We start from the raw sequence: 22,390 nt of genomic DNA on the forward strand, positions 1-22,390 counted from the left end.
TTAAAGTGGAGAGGGCGGTTCTTTTCTAAAATTCGGAAAAAACTTCTGCTATACCTTTAATAAACTTCCTAATAAGTCCTAATAAGATTCAAAAGAAGAAACATTAACAAAATGTTATAGCATTTCCACACTTTCAGACATATGGTAGACGTAAAATTAAAACGGTAATACCTTCAGTACCAAATACATACTCAGGCCTCGTTTGAAATTCCATCTCTCTTTGTCCACGTGTACATCACAGATCTATCTTTACACCTTTAATTATATCAGCCAATAGCATCGAAGGTGATTTGCGCAGCTCCTCTGCAAATATAGTTCGATGATCATTATCAAATCAAAGAGCCTAAAAGGATGTCAAAGATCCTTATAAGAAACACAATCGAAAAGCACGTTTCAAAGTGCTGCTTTGACATCATCAGAATCCGAGGAATTAGTCAGGGATGGAGGATAATAAAAAGCCTCCATGACACGAAGAGAGGGAGGCAGAGGAATCTCCAGTCTCTTCTGCTCAGATTGCCTTTATATCAGTATTAGCTCAACATTACGCTAAAATTCTATGCAGCCGTTTTTTTTTAAACCGTAACCAATGGCCTCAATATCAGCTGTACCTTGCAAACTACCCAAGACAGAGGCACAAAAACAGGCAGAGCTTTTTGCGGTGCGGCATTAGCTCATAATGGCTCATTTTGAAAAGCATATTAGTTCCAGCATAATTACAATCAAGTCTTACGCTTGCTATTTTACAGGCATTCAATAGGACCAGCCTCCGAGCCGCACATGACACCGGTTGAGCATAACTGACAACGTATCTTTCTTACTATCCCCCACACGTTCCCACAAGACGAAAATAACAGCGTTCCTGCAACGTTTTGTTTACATGTTTATTTATTACGTGCCTTTGTCGGTGTCGCTGGAGCAATTTTACTTTTTGTCACTCACAGGGATGGAGTGAATTATAACGCCGTAGTTTCTCCTCTCGATCTGATCTGATATCTCTGACATGCATCTGCCTCTCTCCGCAATCTTTCTGGCTCACGGCCTGCATATAAAACTCCTGTTTGCCCGGGTCTGTTTGCGACCGAACCTTTGATTCTGGTGCCTACGGAGAGAGCGTGAGGTTTGCAGCAAGATCAGGAAAATTTGCATTGTTGGAGACGGAGGTTGGTCTCCGTGCTTCTTCAATCATCCACCCCACAGGGTTGAGCCGATCTGACGAAATGTTCAAACAACAAAATGTAAAAGATGCCCGTGACAAGGTTTGGATTAACAAATCCTTATCTGTATAATATATCCCATGATGCAAGATTGTATGGTGACAATAAGACAAGAGGACACCCATAGCAACATTTCATTGCCTAAAGGTTCCTCTTTCATAGCTCAGGAAAATATCATTTAAATAGCAACTTTGATTCTCTCAAAAGATTTTAGGATAGACAAAAAGCATACAGTTGTAGTCACAATAAGACTTGTATCTAAGCCAGCGAATTTCCGTGGGATAGTCACAGAATTTTTTGCTAATTTTTCCGTGGCATTCTCACGGATCTTCGCATTTTTCCGTGGCACTGCTACGGACTGTCTTTTTCCGTGGCATTCTCACGGATTGGTTACTCAACTGTTTTGTCCTATTTTCTTACCATTTTTGCTTCGGTTAAGGGTTAGATTTACATGAAATGACATCCTTACACAAAATCCAACTCCAACCACAACACCAGGCGACAATTCTTTAGAAAATAGATAAAATATAAAAGAATAAATCAGAAAAAATAGTATAAACCAATAGTTAAAGTGACAACGCAAACACCAAATCTAACCCTAAACCGAAGCAAAAATGGTTTGAAAATAGGAAAAAGCAGTTGAGTAACCAATCCGTGAGAATGCCACAAAAAAAGTCCGTAGCATGGCCATGGAAAAATGCGGAGATCCGTGAGAATGCCACAGAAAAATGAGCATCCCACGAAACTTTGCGAGATCAGGTTGATATAAGCATACACCTTTTTACATTTAAGCCGAAAGTATACTAGGGACGTCCGCGTATGCCCGCCGTCAGCATGACGTCATTTGAGACCGCGCGGACAGTGCGCGTACAGTCCACGTACGACAGCGCATGCGCGTGAAAATATTTACAATACAATACAATAAGCTGTGGAGCTTGTTTTTTTGATTTCTGTTCTTTGTTGTCTTGTTTGTTCTAAACTGTGTTTGCAATGGTGGATCAGTTACTTTTCTTCACCTTTCCTAATGTTTTAATGTACTGTAAATGTCTCCAAATCAATGCTGCCCTGACAGCCTGTTAGACTAATAATTTGAATAAGAAATCATTTGTATTGCGTATAGTGTCGAACGCGGCCATCCGCGTGTAGCCGCGGGGACTATACTCGGAAAGCTGCGCGGACGCATGCGCGCGCGAGGCGGACGCGGAAAAAAGTATACCCGGGCCTTTATGCATTTGGCAGATTTGTATTTAATGCATTTTGTATCTCTTCTGAAACTCAGATATGTACGATTACATTAATTCTCAATGTTGTCTATGTGAAACCAAGTTCTTCTTGACTTTTTCCAAGAAAACAAAACAGGCAATGCACAAAATGTGAGACAACATTTCTCATTTTAGCGTTAGTTGTCGATTGTTTCCAGAGAGTCAAAGTGTCTTACTGCCACTGTCTGACACAAACATTCTTCTCTAGTTCCTTTCACGAGATTCGGGATAAAAATCACATCCTTTATAAACGATGAGAGCGGCGCGGAGAAAGACGAGCCTGAACAAAATAGACGAAAGGAAAAAGAGCAAAAGGAGGGGAGGATCTATAATCTTTGGCTCCCACAATAAACAATTAGACCTTTTTCTCTTTCAGAGCGCTTTAAGAGAGGGGCAGAAGCAGCAGCTAAGGCGTTGGTCTTTTATAGCTCTTTTCATACGGGTGAAGGCGCAGGGCGGCCATAGGAACACACGCCTAACATCCAACAACAGGCCGGGCTCCGGGCCTCTTCTCGCTTTCAGCCTGCATAGACGCTGAACCTCAGGGGGCCATTAGAGGTTGAATAGAGGCCTGACAACCCCGCGAAGACCGGTGGGGTATCGATAAATACTGACATATTGACTCCCTGTGCTCCAGCGCCAGGGGACAGGCGTGCCGAAATATGAGAGCGTGAAGGGCTTGAAGGGTGGGATTTTATATGTATACATACAAATATATGACGTGCAAAAGCTTGACGCCACAAAAGTGAAAATGCAATTACTATTCGTAACATTAGCATAACCGAATGTCTTCAGATTTGGTACTTTGAGTGAAACCAGATTATCCGTGTTATTCTGGGATGATCTAAATGGTCAAAATAACGAATTAAAAGATTTCAAATAGTAAAGAATACAACACAATCCTAAAATATGGCAATTTGTACATATTTTTCGAGGTGGCTAATTGGTATTAAAGGGGCCATGGCATGAAAATCTGACTTTTTCCATGTTTAAGTGCTATGATTGGGTCCCCAGTGCTTCTATCAACCTAGAAAATTTGAAAAAGATCAACCCATTAATTTAGTTTTGGTAAACAAGCACATGACATTTGGCTCTCTTTATGATGTCATAAGGATCTCTTATTATAATAATACCGCCCCTTAATCTGCACTATCCAACTCCAGCACTGCCATTTAGTGCAGAGAAAAGCACAATTGAGTTTAAATTGCAACAAACCACCATCATTGTGATCAGTGTTTGAATTTCATCAGCTCATTTGCATTTTAAAGGACACACCCAAAACAGCACATTTTGACATGCTATAATACATTATTAATGTGGTATTTTGAGCTAAAACTTCACATATGTGCTCTGGGGACACCAAAGATTTATTTGACATCTTAAAAAAGTCTTGTGCCATGGCCCCTTTAATTCATAAGACTACATTCATACGTTTTTGTACGATTTGCTTTTGCCCCTGTGATGTTGGGGTTAGGGGTAGGGCTGCATGATATTGAGAAAATATGCGATATGCGATTCTACGGTTTAATGTTGCGATACAGCTATTTCATGCGGTATATTGTTTCTCTAGAGAAATACTATTTTTTAGCTATTTTTTTATCATTTAGATATGTAATTATCATACTGTATTATATATTCTGACATCTAATTCAGGCTAAAAAAAAACAATTTCAGACATATCGTTCTTTTTAGACGCTGTTGTTTCCTCGCTTGTCTCAACTCCTGCCATATTTATTTTCCACTCTCTGCTTCAAACCGCTATGTTCACCTTTGCACCCGCGATCTAGCCAATAGTATAACAGTATAAGACTTACTTGACGTGTATTTAGTAAGGCCCCTTCTGATTGGTCTAATTTGGACAATCTAAGCACGCAACACACAAATGATAGACACGTAAAATAAGTTTTACGTTATCGCAACTCTCTTAGATATGGATGTCGCGTATACTGATATCACAATAAATTTTCAGTACATCGTGCTGCCCTAGTTAGGGGTGGGGTTTCTTTATTGTTTATTATAATTGCTTCATATGAATTCATACAAATTAGCCAACTCTTAAAATATACGTATGAATTCCCACACTGTAAAAAAAATGCAGCATTTTTGTCAAATCAACATATATTTTTATGTTACTTTAACTTAACAAATAAAAAGTTAATTTCAACTTGTTTTTATAAGTTATGTCAACTTTAAGTCATAATTAAAAATATTAGGTTGAACTGACTTGCAAAATCAAGTTTTTTTTAAAGAGCACCTATTACGTTGCTTAAACAACGTTATTTTGTGTATATGGTATAATACAATGTGTTTGCGTGGTTTATGGTTAAAATACATATTATTTTATATAATCTCTGTGTCCCTGATTGGCCAGCTAATCTGTACGTTGTGATTGGCCTGAAAACCTTTGATGTCAGCCGGATATGTGACGCTCCTAACCATGTTTGAAAGATTCGGTTGCTAACAGGAATTAACTTACAGGCTGTGAGTCCGAAGCTGGAGGAATTATGATAATGCCGGTGTTGAATACATCACCAATCCCAGGAAGTAAACTGTTGCCTACAATCCGTGTGTTTGTAGTAGTCCAAGAAAAGAGATTTATGTTGGATACGATAACTCCCGTCATTGTTTACTTTGGGGTTTGTACCTTTTGCATATCCTTAACATGTACTAATACACACGTACACACCAAAGAAAATGTAAAATCGTGAATTGGACCATTGGTGCATGAGACAGTGCATGAGATAAGACTGAAATAATCTGATCATAATCATTATTTGACAGTACTTTTATTACATTTTTTACAATCCTAAACTTTTTAGGATTAGGTTTTGATCATTCATATAAGACACACACTGTAAAAGTCTTTGCTGCCTTAATTTTTTTGTTGAATAAACTTAGATTTAAGGTATTTATACTTACTATTATTTATCTTGACTAGAGATGAATATAATATATAGTTGAAAAAAGTCAAGTTGCAGCAACTCATCTCTTACTGTTTTAACAAAAATAATTTAAGACAGCAAAGAGTTTTACATTGCAGAGAAACTACCAGTAATAAATAATAAACAGATGCTTAAAATAAAACCAATTTTCTTCCTCGAGCCTTACAATCTCTGTGGGGTTTTGTTCTTAAATTAAATCTGATTTTAATTATTTTGGTTAAATAGAAAATACCTTTTTAATCGCTTTCTCATACTTTAAAGACCACGCTGTATATGTGATTTAATTCCAAAGAATCAATCCTACAAAAGTTGTCTCGGTGTGCATGGTAGATTAGCAGTTTGCATCATAAATTCTATTCAATTTATCATTTCTAGGGGTTACAAGGTTATTTATTATAGCACACACATCATGCACTTTGGGGCAAATCCTTTTGAATTCCCTTCTCCACAGGAAACGAGTAAAATAAGAAATAGAAGACGCCTCCTTGAGACGTTTTTTTTTTTCCGTCACCCTACTGCTACAGTTCAGAGAGAGCAGGACTTTTCTACACCACTTTCCCTTTTATCCCGTTTTGCCAGAATGGGAATTAATCCCTGGGGTTTGGTCACTGCTAATTAAGGTCACAGTTAAGTAATGAAGTTAAGAGAAAAGTAAAACTGTAAGAGCCCATGACAAGAGTACAGAAGACCTACAAAGACCACAGGACATCAAATACTAATATCTGAACTTTGCACCTGTTTATATATAGCAAGAACAAAAAGTTTATTTGAAAGAATGTACTATTGAGCCCTTGGATTCATTGTACACAACATTTTTTTTTCATTAAAAAGTTATACAGTACAGAAAAAAATCCAATGCCAGTGCAGTACTTTTTAACTCACTATACTTAAAGACAAAAATTATAATGACCATTGTTGACAAACAGCAAAGCTCAGATCATTTAATGTTAATTTTACTCAAAAAAAAGTAATGGGACTTTTTGTAAGAATTTTTTTAATCATACTGAAATCATTTACTTTTGCCTGCAGAATTTGGTATTAAGGCAAATCCAACCACATTTGTAAAGAGACACAAAAAACCTTTAAAACATTATTTCCAGTTTAGACTGGTGTGCATCCCTAGCAGCTGATGTTCAATTCAGAGATCAGCGCTCTATAATGTGCCTTTGGACCGTAAGGGCATTTAAAATGAGTGTGCCTGTCGCCCCAGGGAGGAACCAACTGGGAAGGGCTAAATAAACCCATTAGTTAAAATGGAAGTCTTGCCTGTTTCGTTTGAAGTTTGCTCTCTACCATTCGCTGCTTCTGTAAACTCACCGGTCAACACCTGCGTGTTCTTTAACTTGGTGGAAAGAAGAAACTAATTTCTGATTCGTAACACTCTACGAACATGTTTATTGTCTTTTCGAGCAGCCTTAAAAAACGAGCGGCAACACGTTAAATGGCAATAATGAAGATTCCATTTGCAAAGCACATCAAAAGCAGAAAATGGGCGATGTTATGGCCATAAGTAGCATGGGCTAATGGTGATTTTAAAGCACTCGAGCATGGTGTGAGCGGCTGTAATTCATCAGACTCTCAGACTGGGCGAAGGCCTCTAAACGTAATTAGTGTTGCACATTATGTGCGCCATTTCGCTATTGTAATAAAATTAGGGAGAATGCATGCTGTACTTTCTAACATGACTGGCGTAACGGGCCGTTTGTGCTTAACTGTCAAAAAAACTTTGATAACCAAGACTGATTTCAAAAATCTTTCTTTGAACATTTCTGTCAGTTTTTTAACATAAATCTGCCTGTGAAAACCCAGCAAAAGTAATTTACTGTTTTCTACATAAATTCATGCTACATAATGTAAATGTACATTCTGTGTATAACATTAATATCTTTAATACTGAGTAAAGGCATTGTCAAAAATTGAAATTAGATTATGAGACTTTAGCCTGGATCTCACAGACATTGTCACAAATAAACACGACCTTTAATATGTCTACATATCTATTTTTTGTCTACAAAACACAACATGCATTTTAAATGACTTCCTTCTGATATATCAGGAGAAAACATAAAACATGTACTAAAGTGGTTTTCTTAAGCGGTGGTTAAAAATTAATATAGAAATATGATATCATAGATCCAATAAAAACAAAGCACAACAACAGACAAAATGTCTTTAAACATGCTGGTCTGTTTATAACATTATCAGATTTTGACACATGCGAAAAAAGTCAAGATGCTCCAGATGTGCTTTTGTAAATTGGTCACTTCAATAATTAAAAATATAACTTCAATATGAACCCAGCAAGATATTTTATATTTTTAAAAAATTTAATAGCCTAGCCCAGACGTCTAGGCTAAAAAAAGGCAAAATTTGGGCTGTAAGTGAAAATTTAATAGACGTCTAACCAAAGCCCAAAAATACATGACATACATCACATATCTCGCATACTGTATTATTTGGCAAAAACAACATGTAACCAAATTAAATTTTATTTTGGTTAAAAGTGGGTTACTTACTGTATAGCCGGACTATACCGGGTCTAGTTAACTATGATGAAATGATGGCTATTGCTTGCTGGGAATTTGTTAATTTATCCACAACTTGGTTCTGCAAGGCAATTCAACTTACTATTTTAAGTTTTGCCTTGTGAAAAGTTGACACACTGTAAAACCTAACAGTTAACCCAACTCAAACCATCCAAGCAAACCGGCTGCATTAGGCCATTTAAGTTTTAAAACACATAAATTCAAGTACCGTGAACTTGAGCCGTGTGCAATTATGCACTTATATTTAAGTAGTGTGAACTTAAATATAAGTGCATAACTGCATATGACTCAATTTGTTTAAGTTCACAGTACTCAAATGTATGTGTTTTAAAACTAATGCAACCGGTTTACTTAAATGGTTTGAGTTGAGTTAACTTTTAGGTTTTACAGTGCATAACTTATAAAATCAATTTGAAATAATTTTTTTAAGTTAAAGAAACAAAAATATGTATTTTGATTTGACAAAAATGCTGCATATTTCTTTACAGTGTGCTATTTAAAAATGTAAATACTATATTAGAAAACCTTACAAACAATGGCTAGTCTGATGTAAAGTCATGCTTTTAAATCAGACCAACAATGAACTTTCAATAAACACAGACAAAGTTTAGATAAATTAATCATGATGATTGAAGAAACAAAGAGCCAAATCACAAAACAATGAAACAATGTTACTTCTTTCACCCCTATAAAAAAGCAAAGACCAACGAGAATGGGGTTTTATGATTGTATTGTAACTCTATTGTCATATAGTTAAATCTCAGTCTTCAATGCATCATCCACAGAGAGCTGTAACAAATTTAGCTTTATTTGTCCAAAGACAATTCAATCAAAATCTTCACTTGGGAAGACGTACTTCACATGGCAACAAAAGAAAACAAGAGACACTTTTACTTTCCTGAGTGCTATCCTGAGTCTAAACCAACCAATTCAACCAAAATTGCCTTTGCTTTAATAACATCACTGAGCCAAAGCCCATGAGATCTACTGACGAATACTGAGCACTTTCATCTTCTCCAAACACAGGGTCAGGATCTATCAGAGACTGATAGAAAGACAAATAAATGACATTTGGAAAACTTGTTTTTCTTGTCAAGAGAAGCACTTACAGCAACCCCGGTGTCAACCTATCCATTATCTCCATCTGCCTTTAGATGTTTTTCATTAGAAAGAGGAGAACCTTCACATCACTTCTGATAACATTTGAAGCAGAATTCATCCATTTCAATGTTATAAAAATGAAAAATTACGTCTTTAAAAAGGTCATTGCAATAAGATCAATACACCCAAGGAATAAAAATTACAAAGAGATCAGTTTAATATCTCAGTTGTTTCTTTAGCAATAGTAAACAAACAGAGACCTTAGCTTACATCCTCCAGCTTCTCAAATGTTTCTCCTGATCATCTCACATTTCAGAATAAATTTTAATGTCTCCAAATGGGCTATGTTTTGCAAAAATGCTTGCAAAAAGAAGTCAGACATTTCCCAAATGATCAGATGACCCTAAAACAGTTTTTTCCAAAATTGTATGGCTCTGTGCTTTTACTGCATGTTATCTTATTTGTATCTCATTTGATTTCTCCTATAAAGAGTTTTAAGACTTGCATGATCTGAGCAACTTCTCTTCCAGTAAAAGCACGCCATTTGATCTGAAATTACCATACAAGCCTCATAAATAAGCATGCAACAAGCGCTCAAATCACACTGTAAAAAAGTGTTTCTGTACCTTAGTAGATTTAACAAAAATAAAACGAGTAAACTGTAATAAAAATATTTAATTATTGTTTTTTAATCAAAATTTGAGTTCAAATAACATAAAAAGTTGAATAATTTAAGTAATTCTAAATGAACACTTTCAGCCTCATTTTATCATGTATAATCCACTTAAATTTGTAAGAAGGAAATTAACTTAATAATTTTTAGTAAACATAGCTAACTAGGCAGTAGACTCTTAGTTCCCAGCATGCTTTGCATGGGACTGCATTTGGACAGTGAAATTTACATTTAAACGCTATTTTATGTGTTTTTAACTAAAAAGAAAGACTTTTTAGTGTTTAATGTTCATTTATCTTTGAGATTTAGAAGTTTCTGTTTCATCTTTGAGTTTTGTAGTTACCATTGTTCAGAAGACTGGTTCTTGTGCATAGACTACATACTGAAGTATGTTGCACTTTACAGCTGCCCAAAACCAAACTGGGTGGGCGCGTTGATTGAATAAACAATTTGTGCCCTCATCTCACAGAAAGATGACGTCTAAATTTTTTTATGAAAACTACAACAAACCATAAAAAAGTTACCTGTACCAAGAAAAGTAAATTAAACTAAATAGATTAATACTAGAACTCTTACTTAACTCAACTTAATTTTGTTGCGTTTGTATTAAGTAATATTACAGTGTTTACAATACTTAAAAAAAGGCTGCAAGTTGACTCAACTTAAAACATCCAATGCACCCACTTGCCTCAATTTTTATAAGTTAGATTTACGTATTACTTTTTTACAGTGCATCGAAATACGGCTTCTATGATTTGAGACTAAATTAAATCGCCAATACTTACAATATCAAGAAAAACATTGCTAAAAAGAAAGAAAATATAATAACAAAGACGAAAAATAGGTACTTAAGAGCCATCGGGGCTCAGTATAGAAAACTAACACATTATTGATCTTTTCTTGGGCGTCTCTTTTCTTCTTCGTTGTTTGTTTAGAAAAGCTTCATCCCCACTAATAGCTGTCTCAAAGCATAATCTCCCTCCTCCCCTTCAAAACCTCTTCATGGTCCTCTTTTCATGGCATCTCACGCAGTTAAAGTTAACAGTCTCGCTGGGGTGAGACTCTCAGAGCCAATTGTGTTGCTAATGCTGACACCTGCCAGGGCATCGCAGAGCAATGCAGAAGAGAAATGAAGAGGAGAGAAAAAAAGAGGAGAGAAGTGAGGAGAAGAGTGAGGTCTTTTTAATTCACAAACCAGGATGGGAAGCATGCATTTTCCACGAGACAGACAACTCTGCAGCTTTGCAAACTCAACTGAAATAAAGTTAGCACAGCATGAAGTGCTAAAGGGACAAGTACTGAATCTATCGGTGTGTGTTCGAGTGGAGATTCATCCCCCAGTCTCTACAGATGTACATTAATGCAGACAACACCGAGTCCATCCCCTCCACAAGCGCTCCTTACTAAACAAGCTGCTGTCCAGCTCCATCGTGTCACTTTGAGGCCTCCATTCAATAGTATTCACGCATCTGCCTTTCAGGCACAATGGCTGCTAGTTTATAAACTGTCTGCCCGCGAGCCCAAAGGCTTTAGTCCGCATTGTTTTCGTAGCCTTAATAAACTTTTTGAAGGAGTTCATCAACTGGTCTGAATAGGCCGTGGACTGAATCCGAAGACAGAAAATAACAGAGACCTTTTTTCTCTTGCTCTTTTCTTTCTTTATTTCCTTTTTAGGAGCAGTTGCTCTGACAATAGAGGGAAGAGAGCGAGAGAGAGAGAGACAGAGACAGAGAGCTGTAAGACTTCAGAGGACTCTTACGCCCAACACAAGAAGAAAAAGGCAGAATTCAATTAAAGGAACAAAATGTTTTCCATACAGGGAAAGACGACATTGATTTCTCCTCTTTTCAAAAGTGAGGATGATCCAACCATCAGCATATCTTATTCAAGAAACAAAAACATGTATTGACAAGCACACAAAAGTGAGAATGCAAATATGTTCTTAAGGCACAAAAAGTATTCATTTCGAATAGAAAAAAATAAATCATTTTCAATATTTAAGCTTATTCTATTACATAAGAAACCAAATGATGGATGAGACATTGCCCATTTCTATAAATTGAGGTACTATATACACTTTAAACATATTACGCTTGATGAATCTGTATTTATTTGTTCATTTTTCGTGTGACACCCGTTAGACAGGCAGGACCAATTTTAAAGACGCAATAATTTTCAGTATTGGCTATAAGCCATTAATCCAGTCTCATACCTTTTAAAATGTGTGGAAAACTTAAAGGTTTTTAAAGGATGTCTTTTCTAATGAATTTCACCCCCAATTACAACGGAACGCCACAGTCGAGGTTTTCCTTCTCGCCTATGGGGTCTCAAGGGACTCCAAAACATTTACAAACTTGCTAAATATTTACAAAACTGTACTGCCTTCGATACAACAACATTAATATGTGAGTAAATCTTATTATGTTTTGTATTGTGTGTCTGTTTCTCAAGGATGCGTTAATGCGTTTTAATGCCCTAATTAGATTTGACAAGTTTACGCATATATTTCTGTGTGCAAAATCTGTGTCAAGTTTAAGTCAAACACAAAAATAACCACTGTTACATATTACTGACTAACAAACAAGAAAAATATATATTTAAAACTAGGTCTATAAAAAATAATAATAAAAAGGAAATAATAATAATTAATGATAATCATTTTATAGTACTCATAAATATTATGATTATTATTATTGTCTTTATTACTATATTATTTTATATTTGTTGTTATGTTGGTATAATTAATTATATATCATTAAGAAATAGTTATTTTACTTTTATATTCAGTTATTTTTATTTTTGTTGTAAATGTGTTTGTTTTAGTTGTAGGTGGTGCATCAAACCTAACGATTATCTATAATTACAATTTGTCTTACAAATAACTGCTGACGCGTCTATTAACGCGATTTCAGGTTCAGAGGTTAAATTAAATAAATTTAGCGTATAGCACTTGTTGCTTTCTCAGGGGTGGATGTGAACTCTATATGCTGTGGTTACTGAAGCGAGATGACCTGCCCAAGTGTGAAAGAAGTTACCGGTCACTGCCATTTTACCGCATCCCGGGATTCTCAATTGTTCTTTAAAAGCCACTTGAACGGATCTGTGAAGTACCGACTGAAAGAAACACTAAAACATGAGTTAAATCCACACGACTGAACTGCAAAACAGCGCGTAATAGGTACTGACGTTATTCAAACAAATGCGCAGCGCAATGAAACATGTAGAGAAAAGGAAAACAGACCGCAAATAAAAAAAATATAATGTACAAAACTAAACAAACATATAATGCCGTACAATAATCATATAGGCCTACTAAATAATTTAACAAACATTTAATTTTAATAGCAGCGACACAACAGGTGCGCAAGAATAAACGCTTGGTTGCCTTTCAATGACATATCGTTTAAAAAGCTGCATGTCTGTTTACATTGTATAATAAAGACGTATATAATATATTTAATCAGTAAAAATTTGCCCTCTGGTTATGCAACGAAATACTTTGTGGGAAGAAAATGTATATTATCCATAAATATGACTGCATTAAATTTCTAAAACAATAAGAAATAGTGTAAAATGTGTAAAACAAAGAAAATTATCAGGTTTTATTTTTTACGTTGCTCAACCACAACAAAATAATATACAATTGCATGACATGTGCATGCATTTTCAGACCTCCTCCCAAAACCCACACACAGTTTAATAAGGCCAGAGCTCATCCGCATCACAGCTTGTGTGTGTCAAGTGTGAACCGCCCTCACATATCAATGGTTAAAACGGAAATGACAATTTACATGTCATAATCAATTGTGTATTTAAGTCGCATATTACAAACATTAACCAGATAGGAACGCACAAAATACACAGGGCAATATCCATTAGAAGTGTACGCGTGGAGAGGGAATTACGCATAAAGACCCATGCAAATATCTATGCAGAAATAGCACGCATATATTATGTGTTATTCGTGTATTACATCTGGGTTTCAGAATTAAATCCTCTTTAGTTATTAACATGTGCAGATAATGAAATAGCTTTAATGTGCGTAAAAGTCTCCAGTTCTCCATGTGCACTCTAGATTTCCCTTTAACAGTTGGGAAGTAAAGACAGAACAGAAAAAAATATATTTCCATAATATCTGTGCAAAGATTTACAATGTATCCCAGATGACCCATAATAAACAGTCAAGACACCTCGTTGAGAAGAAATTGTGAACTTGGTTTGTACTACAATCATAGTAAAATCAAGTAAAGGCTTTTAAGGATTAAAGATAAGCTACTCAATTCGACTTCATTCAAGTAATATTTATTCCAAGTACTTCTAAAACAATCAGGTTCGGCCTAAAGGTCACAGTCTGATGTTAAACTGATGTTATGCTGTAGTTTGTGATGCCTTTATAGGTACTAAACCAGACCTACAGCTATTGAAATATTAAAATACAATAAAATTTCATCTTTTCTGCTTTAAATCTGATGCGTAACGTAAGATAAAAAATTATCTTAATAAAAAAATTACAATCAATGTACTTAAACATTAAGGGAGTTTGGAAACATATAGCCTACTGTATATGCCTCTTTGCACCATAACAAATGCTTGAATCCAAATCTGGTCAATTGCATCTGGTTCGGTAAATTTGATTGGTTCCAGGAATTAGAAGTGCCATTATTGGGATTTTAATAATGAGGTCGAAGTGGACGCAAGCGTCCATAATCAGTAGATGCAGTGTAATGTTATTATGAGCTTATATCTGTTCAACTTATTATCTCTCAACAAAGAATTCTGTCGTTTATACTATACACTGATTTGTTCTACATAATTGTATAAATATTTATAAATATGTAATTTTAAATATATTTTATAAAATGTATTGTCACTCTGCGGTATTCATCATCTACGCATTAAACCCTGAAGTCCATACACCAAAGAAAATCCCTCTCCAGTCAGATTGTGGAGCTTGAGACAGGGTGACGGGAGAGAAGAGGTTAATCCGTGTTTAATGCAATGACGGTCCACACTCTGATGGTTATGTTATCTCTGCCCAACATTTGGGTCTCCCACAATTTCAGCACAGCCAAAATAGCTGCAAGAAAGTGCAGATGGAGTGACTCTCGACGCCCGAGGAGAAAAAAAATATTAATAGCTAAATAACTTTCCCTTACTTTCACTTAATCTCCCCCCTCTCTCTCTCTCTCTTTCTCTCTCTCTCTCGCCCTGTAACATATTATATTCCAGATGGATTTGTTCAAAATGTCTCCCTGTGCGTCTCTTCCAGTGAGGGTTTAGACTCGAATCTATTTGCTTGATTTTCATATAAATACGAGAGGAAAAGAGAAAATAATTGACTGCTTGCGCGCGTCCAGGTATTGGCAAATGCGCATTATTCAAAGTTACTAAAAACTGATCTGATTTCTTTTTATTCAATTTATCTTTATTGTGTTCTAAATATAGCTACTGAGAAGTGGACTTTAATATGGCCCACCTAACTGTAGTGTAACCGAACGCGCAGCATCACACTGCGAAACACCCACAACTGTTTTTATTCAGGTTATCACCACTATTATCCCATAACAACACTCCTAAACCCTTGCCTGAACTTTGTTTGATTAGACTGAAAATCTCAGGTAATCCACAGATTTGCTGAAGTGTCTGCATCCACTCTCACAAATGGACGCGTGGACACGTTTAACTGATGCGCCCCCAGACAAAAAGAGCACCAGGTGAGCTGTCAGGCGCGCGGCTATAACCCATTAAAGACTAATTAAGTTTGGCAGGTTTGTGCTAACTCTGCTGTCGCTCATCATATTTTTTATTTCCGTAACGAGGATGGCAGGTGCACAACATTATTGTTATTGTATTAGCCACTAAACCAAATCTGGAAGTCATAGTTAAGGATATTTAGGTTGGCACATGCTGTTCTGCACAGTGTGCGGCACAGGCAATATCTAGCATATGTGGTGTGTTTGTTTTCTGAAATGTTAAACCTATGCTTTTAAGAAGGTCATAGAAATTACGCATTTAAAAAACATGCCAGATAAATAAGTAAATAATAAATCCAACATAAAATATACTTCAAATCTCTTAAATTTACGCCCTGGGCGAGTTACTGTGAGCCGTTTAGAGATGAAAGTGAAAAGAAATAAAAAGGGGCTCAGTTTAATCGGGGCTTAAAGCCTCTTCTACATTACTGCGCAGTGCTCGCAACCCCGGCGCGCGAGCGCTGTTTGAGGATAAATGTGTTTCTTACGGATGCCTGCGAGCTACACTCCACAGCAACACAGACGCCCATTCAGCACAGCGGCTGCTCTAATAAGTCTTAACATTATTAAATGTTATCCGGATGGTAAACTTAAAGAATCCCTCCAACGAATTTAACAGTAAATTTAGTGTTTCGCCGAAAACGAGAGACTGTAAATGACAGATTTCTGGAATAATTAGCAGTTGTGACGCATTCACCAGAATCCAACAAATTAACAACAACCACACACATCTGCTTCTGTCGTAAAACAACAAGTAGACATCGACAGCGTTTGCACCTTTTTACGCATTTTTAACTAATAAACATCATGTTTGGAATGTGTGTAAATTCATATAAGGAAATGTGTAGCCTTTTTTGCTGTTATTTAGGTAAATAGAGTTTGGAAAATAGAAATAAAAATACTATAAAAATTAGGATCGATAATGCGCCTTCAATAATTACAGTAGTTTTAAAATTCTATTTCAAAATATCACCATTTCATGTTATTATTTAAAGCAACTCAATTCGTATGATACTAGGATTTATACAAAATAAAAAAATCATTTTACATTGTTGTAGTCTCAAACCGACAACGCAGTTACGCACAACTAAAACTGCAAAAGACGCCGTTTTGCACCATGAAATATTTAGTTTACAATTGTAAACGCTCATTCCTATTACAACACTATCTATCAGCAGGGTGCACTGAATAATTTATCTTCCTTTCTTGTTTTCTTTAGCCTTAAAAGAAAGTTTTCCCCCTCTTTCTGAGTGCTTTGAATGGGGGTCACCGGTCCAGTTACTCTTTTGGCTGTCCCGCTCCTGAGCTTTATTCCTTTGTATCTCAGTTTGAAGGTTACAAAGGCTTAAAACCAGCTCGTTCATGGCCACGAAAAAAAGGCAAAAATCTGTTTAAATTTAGCTGCTTTCTGTGACCCGTTTAAATCCAAAATGAAATAAACATATAAATATATAAGCATTTATAAAAGTATTGCCAATTGTTTTAATATTTAAAATGTGAATAAAAGACTACATGTTTAATATTACAATTAAATTATAATAAGTATATTTTATTTTTAAATAGTATTTAAAAAGCGATATAAAACCACGTGAAATTTATTTAAAATTCAAATATTTCTAATGCATAAAAACGTCGTTGTATGTGATCCAAAGAAATTCACAAAAATAAATATATAGATTAAAATTCAATATAAGATTGAAATGATGTACAAATATCGAAAATATAAGTATTAAATTCATATAAAACAAATAATAATAATAAATTACTAATATAATATAAGGAAATATTAAAATAAATAAATAATAATAATAATAATAATACATCGAATAAATCTATAATTTTGCCAATAGAAATCACCTCTCCAGGGTTAACATGTCTCGCACAATGTAGCTGCTTAAACTGACATTGATTCTCAGACGGGTCAAACTGTCAGTTGTCGTTTAGGGGGTCGTTAAAACGAGCGGGGACTGGAATGTGCCACACAAATTAATTTACCAGGCTAAATACCTGACGTCAGGGCTCACATAAATAATTGAGTAAGTACTGAGCAGCTAGCAGCATGAATAATGAGAGCTATTTGTGCCATTTCCAAAGGGGCGCACAGATTCCCCCTGGCGAAAATGAAGGACTGCAGCATCTGTCTCTTTCAAATGACTAATAAAATAGCAATTGGGACAACAGCACCAATTACAACACCAGTCCATCATAAACTGGCCTGTCAACTCATCTCAGAAAGCAACGTCCACGAGACTGTAAGAATCTTAAACTTTTACGCACCACATTGTGTGGCATTTTATAGCTCATAGTGAGAAATAAAAAAGCAATCTGACCTTTATCCCCGAGAATCCCATCGATGCTGTGCTTGGTTTTCTTCTCTCCATCTTCATCTTTTTTATCACAGTCATCATCGTCGTCTCTCTTGCCAAAACGAGCTCTCAAAACCCGACTAATGGAACTAACTATAAAGAGAGATAATATTACCTCATTAAAAAAATCACAATAACTGAAATATGATAAACATACATATACATATAATAATAAATTATATCACACCAATATTCAATGTAATTGTGTAATTTTAACCATTTAGAAATCAAAATTTCGTTTTGTTCTGTGTGCAAAGTGCTGAACTGTACATGCAAAATGATTTTCTCTATTTAAATGAATTACGCAAAGTAACAAAGTGACTTCCTGTATCTAAATAAAAAGAAAATTGTGCTTACCGGAGGAGGCCTCACCTGAAGGAACCGTGCCTCTATCACACACACCGTCTTTTAGCAATTTGTCCCGGATTTCCCAGCTGAACATCCCTGGATTTTCGCGTTTATACTCCTCAATCCTTTTTTCAACGTCAGGTGTTGCAACTTGCTTTAATGCCGACCAAAATTTGGGGAGGGAAAAATAATTTGGGGAGAGAAGACCATTTTAATTATGGTTTGTAAACTATACTTGTTTGTAAACATTTGTAACACTAAAATGATTCTACGAAAGTGTGCAGTGCGCACCTGAATTCATGGACTTACCCTGGGTTTACTACCACCTATAGCTCCAGGACGAATGGATCCGGTCTCCTGGTACCGACAGAGGATTTTGGACACGCAGCCGTGTGAAACTCGCAGTTGTCTTGAGATCACGCACGGTCGGATGCCGTGATGGGCCATTTCCACAATTTTGTGTCGAATATGATTTGGCAGCGGCCTTCCGTTAATGAAAACTCCACCGAGCTGATTCACTCGACCTTGACCCAGAGGCGTGGACACTGTCCAGAAAAAGTTCAGAAAATATCAATAACAATCCAGTAAGAGAAATGTCACACTCTGTATGGAAAAACATTTTGAAAACCAAATTTGCTTAAAAAAGTATTTGCGCAACACCTTGCAATTACGCATTGTTATTTATTTGTAACTTTAAATAATACAAAATGTAAATCGTTGCCAAAAAATCTCACATAAAACATATTTCACATGAAGATTATTCTTTTGTCATTCATGTCAGTTTTCAGGGGTACATTTGGATAGTAAGTCCTCCGGGCTCTGTGCAGGATTTATCACAAAAACATCTACATGCTGTCGTCCTGATTAACCATATCATATCGCACTTATCATATCAGATAATATAATTTACCACGTGATATGTAAATAGCCTACAAACACTTATGAAACTATTCATGCCGAGGGTCTCATGTTTATTTAAAGGCTGAAGAATTAATGGTAAATCTCCTCCTGAAAGATTCATTCTATAGATCAGCAGGCTGTCCGTGTTACGACTGAAGACAGCACTTGAGGACACTGATTGTCATACAAGAGGCACTAAAGATGTGCCACTTTAAACCTCGATTATTCCCAGTCATGCAACACAAATATTGGTGTGATGCCTTGAGCTGTGTTTTATTTCCCTTCACTGCTGCGAGATACTTCAGTAAATCCCACAGATTGCAAGATTCGTGCAGGTTGGTGCGCTTTCTTCAAACTGCTCTTAAGCACGAGTTTGCTTGAGGTGGAAAAGACTTGCAAGAGGACCGCATGCAAATAACATGTCTACACTTAAACTTTTACACAAGCATGTGAGATGCATCATGTCATTTGATATCAATGATAAAATAATGATACTAAAAATTCGTTGCAGAAAATTACTATTTTGGTAATCATCAAATGCCAATGCGCAAAAGTCGTTGACATTTGTTTGCATTACTCATGCAAGACCTTAAAAGCTTTTAAAAATAACGATTTTAAATACAGATTTAAAGATAACATAAAAAGGTTGTTAAGTTTTCATACCTTCTAATGGGAATCCGGTTCTTGGGTAGTTCTGGCCTGGTGCCGGGCGCATCATTCGAGGAACTGTACCTGGTAAAGTAGCCATGCCAACTACTCCAAAATCAATTCAAACTCTGGCTCTTAAATGAAAGAAATCAGTCACACGGAGACGTCCAGTGCTTTTCAGGCTGTGTAAACTGTTAACTGTCCAATCTTTTAAAACATGCAATAAAAAAGGAACAAATCCAAACACTCCAGTGGACACAGTGTCTATTGAAAAAAGTCAGATTTTGTCGCTCAACAGCACTTTGTGTGAAAACAAAAGTAGGATGAGCAATGCACAGTATGAATCTATAAAGCAATTGTAAGTAAATATTGTGGTGCTAGTTGTGATTACAGCATCTGCTTGCTGTCTGGGAGTTGTTGAAGTGGCCAACTTTGGCGCACATACTGGGAGGAGAAAGCGAGGGTGACGATAGGCTCTTCAGCAGTCTTTTATTCATCGTGGAGAGAAGGGGTAAAGCCCAAGACCTATCGTCCAATCGGGAAGAACATTGAGGAAAACACACAGACATTCAATGCCCTCCCACTTTCTCTCTAAGTCAACACAGGAAATGTTACAAGGAGTTCATTCATTTCTCATTTGAACTAAAACGTCAATCTAAATTCTCTCTCTCTCTCTCTCTCTCTCTCTCTCTCTCTATTTACTATTTTAATTTTATTTATCTAATTATTTACTTATTTCATATACATTTTATTAAAAATATTTATTTTAATATATTCTATTTTCTATTAGCCTACATATTTGACAAAAAATAAAAAATAAAGACGTACTAAAAATTTAACATTCGTTCGATTCTAAATTAATTTTAACATAACATTCATTTTAAATCTGTGCGAATATAAATAAGGATTTTTTTATCTCGACCTTTCAGTCTATCCCATCGAATTAATGCACTATTTCATATTATTGCATTGATTATGTGATTATGAATATTATAATAAATTCATGGGGATACAACTACAGAGCAAAATGTGTTTCTAATGCAGTTCTAATGAGAGTAAATATCACACAACACACCAGCACAAATATTTCAGCACAGAGTCATAAACATAAGGTCTGGGGGATTTGTAGGACGTCGGTGGCTTCTGTATGATGACCTGATAATAAAAAATAATTACACAGAGGTCTGGGCTGAAGAGTTTGAAATAATTTATCAGTTCCATCAATAGAAGTGATAGACTAAAAATGCAAAGTTTTCTTTATATTGTTAATAATAATCATTCATCTGATAAACGTTCAGCCACAGAGTAAAATCTGGTGTAACATTTACATTCTTAAAATGTTTTAAATGGTTATTCATAACTTGAACAAAGAATCCTATCAAGAAGCTTTTATAATAAAATCATTTAAAAAGATTGTCCTGTAAAAGCTTTTGGGTTAATTTGGATCGTTTATTTTAAAGAGTTCAGGTAGCTTCACTTTTTATTACTGTGAGGTTTCTGTGGGTTTTATTGCCGCACATAAAAATCCTCCAAATTCTTTAAGTTGAATGGCTGTTGTGCGCGTGTTCATCTCTGTGGGACCGCCGCGCGCTAAGATTGTGTGGAAATTGCCGTGGCGAACACTCCTGGTGGAAAGCAATTTCACAAATAATTTTTACAACAATTAGGGAGTGTGGCGGGGTGAAATGGCGATTTCACATGCAGATGCGCCGGTAGGAAAGGACCTGCTGCCCGCCAGCGGAGCTCTGGCCATCACTGGCACAGTCTGGAGAGCTGCATGCCAGAGACCACAGAAAGCCCCCTTATTGATAAGGTGCATTATATTAATAATTATCAATAAAACAAACGATAAAGATTAAATTAAAGGAAGGTACATATTTGCATATTTATTAAAACACAATGTTATTAAAATTATTATAATTATTATTATTATTATTATTATGTCAATAAGAAATCAAACGGAATAAAGGTTTTGGTCATTGATTGAGATACAGATTCATATAAAAAATGAATTCCATTTACGCATTATTTATCTATGAAAACGCAGTCAGAGAAAGTTAAAGTAATCTATGGAGATCAAATTCTCAGATTTCTTTCCACAGACACTCCAAAGTGATGTCATGGATAATGTTATAAAAACATTCATCTTTAAAGTTATCCGGCTGACTTGACCGTGGAAAATGCATTACTCAGAGGATACAGGTATGTCTCTGTTTGTTTGTATTTAAATAATTATTAAAATATAAACTGTTTAGGGGTCAACCAAAATATTTAATTTAAAACAAAGTGCACTTAATCTATATAGGAACAAGGCTAAAAATATACGAAATAAGTCTATACAAAATATCTGTATTATTTAACACTATATTTAATATGAATGTAACATAATCCTGTATCATAAACAATTTCAAAAGAGAAATTTATTTCAAAATAGGCATACTAAAATCCACAAATAGTAAAAGTAACAATTCCCTATATGTCGCATAAGTGAATTTAAGCTGTGACCACTAGCAGGCGATATAATCTAACTACGAAATATATTTTCATGTTTAAATTGTTGTTTTAAAGTAGTTTATCCTATATTTGCTTTATTTATATTTAGTTTTTATAAAAACAAGAAATGTTATTTGTTTACCT

General features: G+C 35.5%; 1 protein-coding gene across 2 annotated transcripts in view; it reads right to left on the reverse strand.

Annotated features, from left to right (window-relative positions):
- The window catches only part of pax7a (paired box 7a), a 68,002-nt gene extending 46,336 nt beyond the window's left edge, over positions 1 to 21,666 (reverse strand). Inside the window, exons 1-5 of one of the 2 annotated variants that reach the window (XM_055184164.2) lie at positions 20,829 to 21,666; positions 19,769 to 20,278; positions 18,515 to 18,750; positions 18,215 to 18,359; positions 17,822 to 17,950 (exon numbers count right to left, since the gene is read on the reverse strand). In XM_055184164.2, the coding sequence (XP_055040139.1) occupies positions 17,822 to 17,950; positions 18,215 to 18,359; positions 18,515 to 18,750; positions 19,769 to 19,853 (595 nt within the window). In that variant the 5' untranslated portion in view covers positions 19,854 to 20,278; positions 20,829 to 21,666. Of the gene's footprint in view, positions 1 to 17,821; positions 17,951 to 18,214; positions 18,360 to 18,514; positions 18,751 to 19,768; positions 20,463 to 20,828 lie in introns of those variants that run through there. The other variant, XM_055184165.2, reaches the window with a different exon arrangement.
- Positions 21,667 to 22,390: the final 724 nt, after the last annotated feature.

Source organism: Misgurnus anguillicaudatus, chromosome 14 (genome assembly GCF_027580225.2).
Source record: "Misgurnus anguillicaudatus chromosome 14, ASM2758022v2, whole genome shotgun sequence".
NCBI classification, from domain to species: Eukaryota; Metazoa; Chordata; class Actinopteri; order Cypriniformes; family Cobitidae; genus Misgurnus; species Misgurnus anguillicaudatus.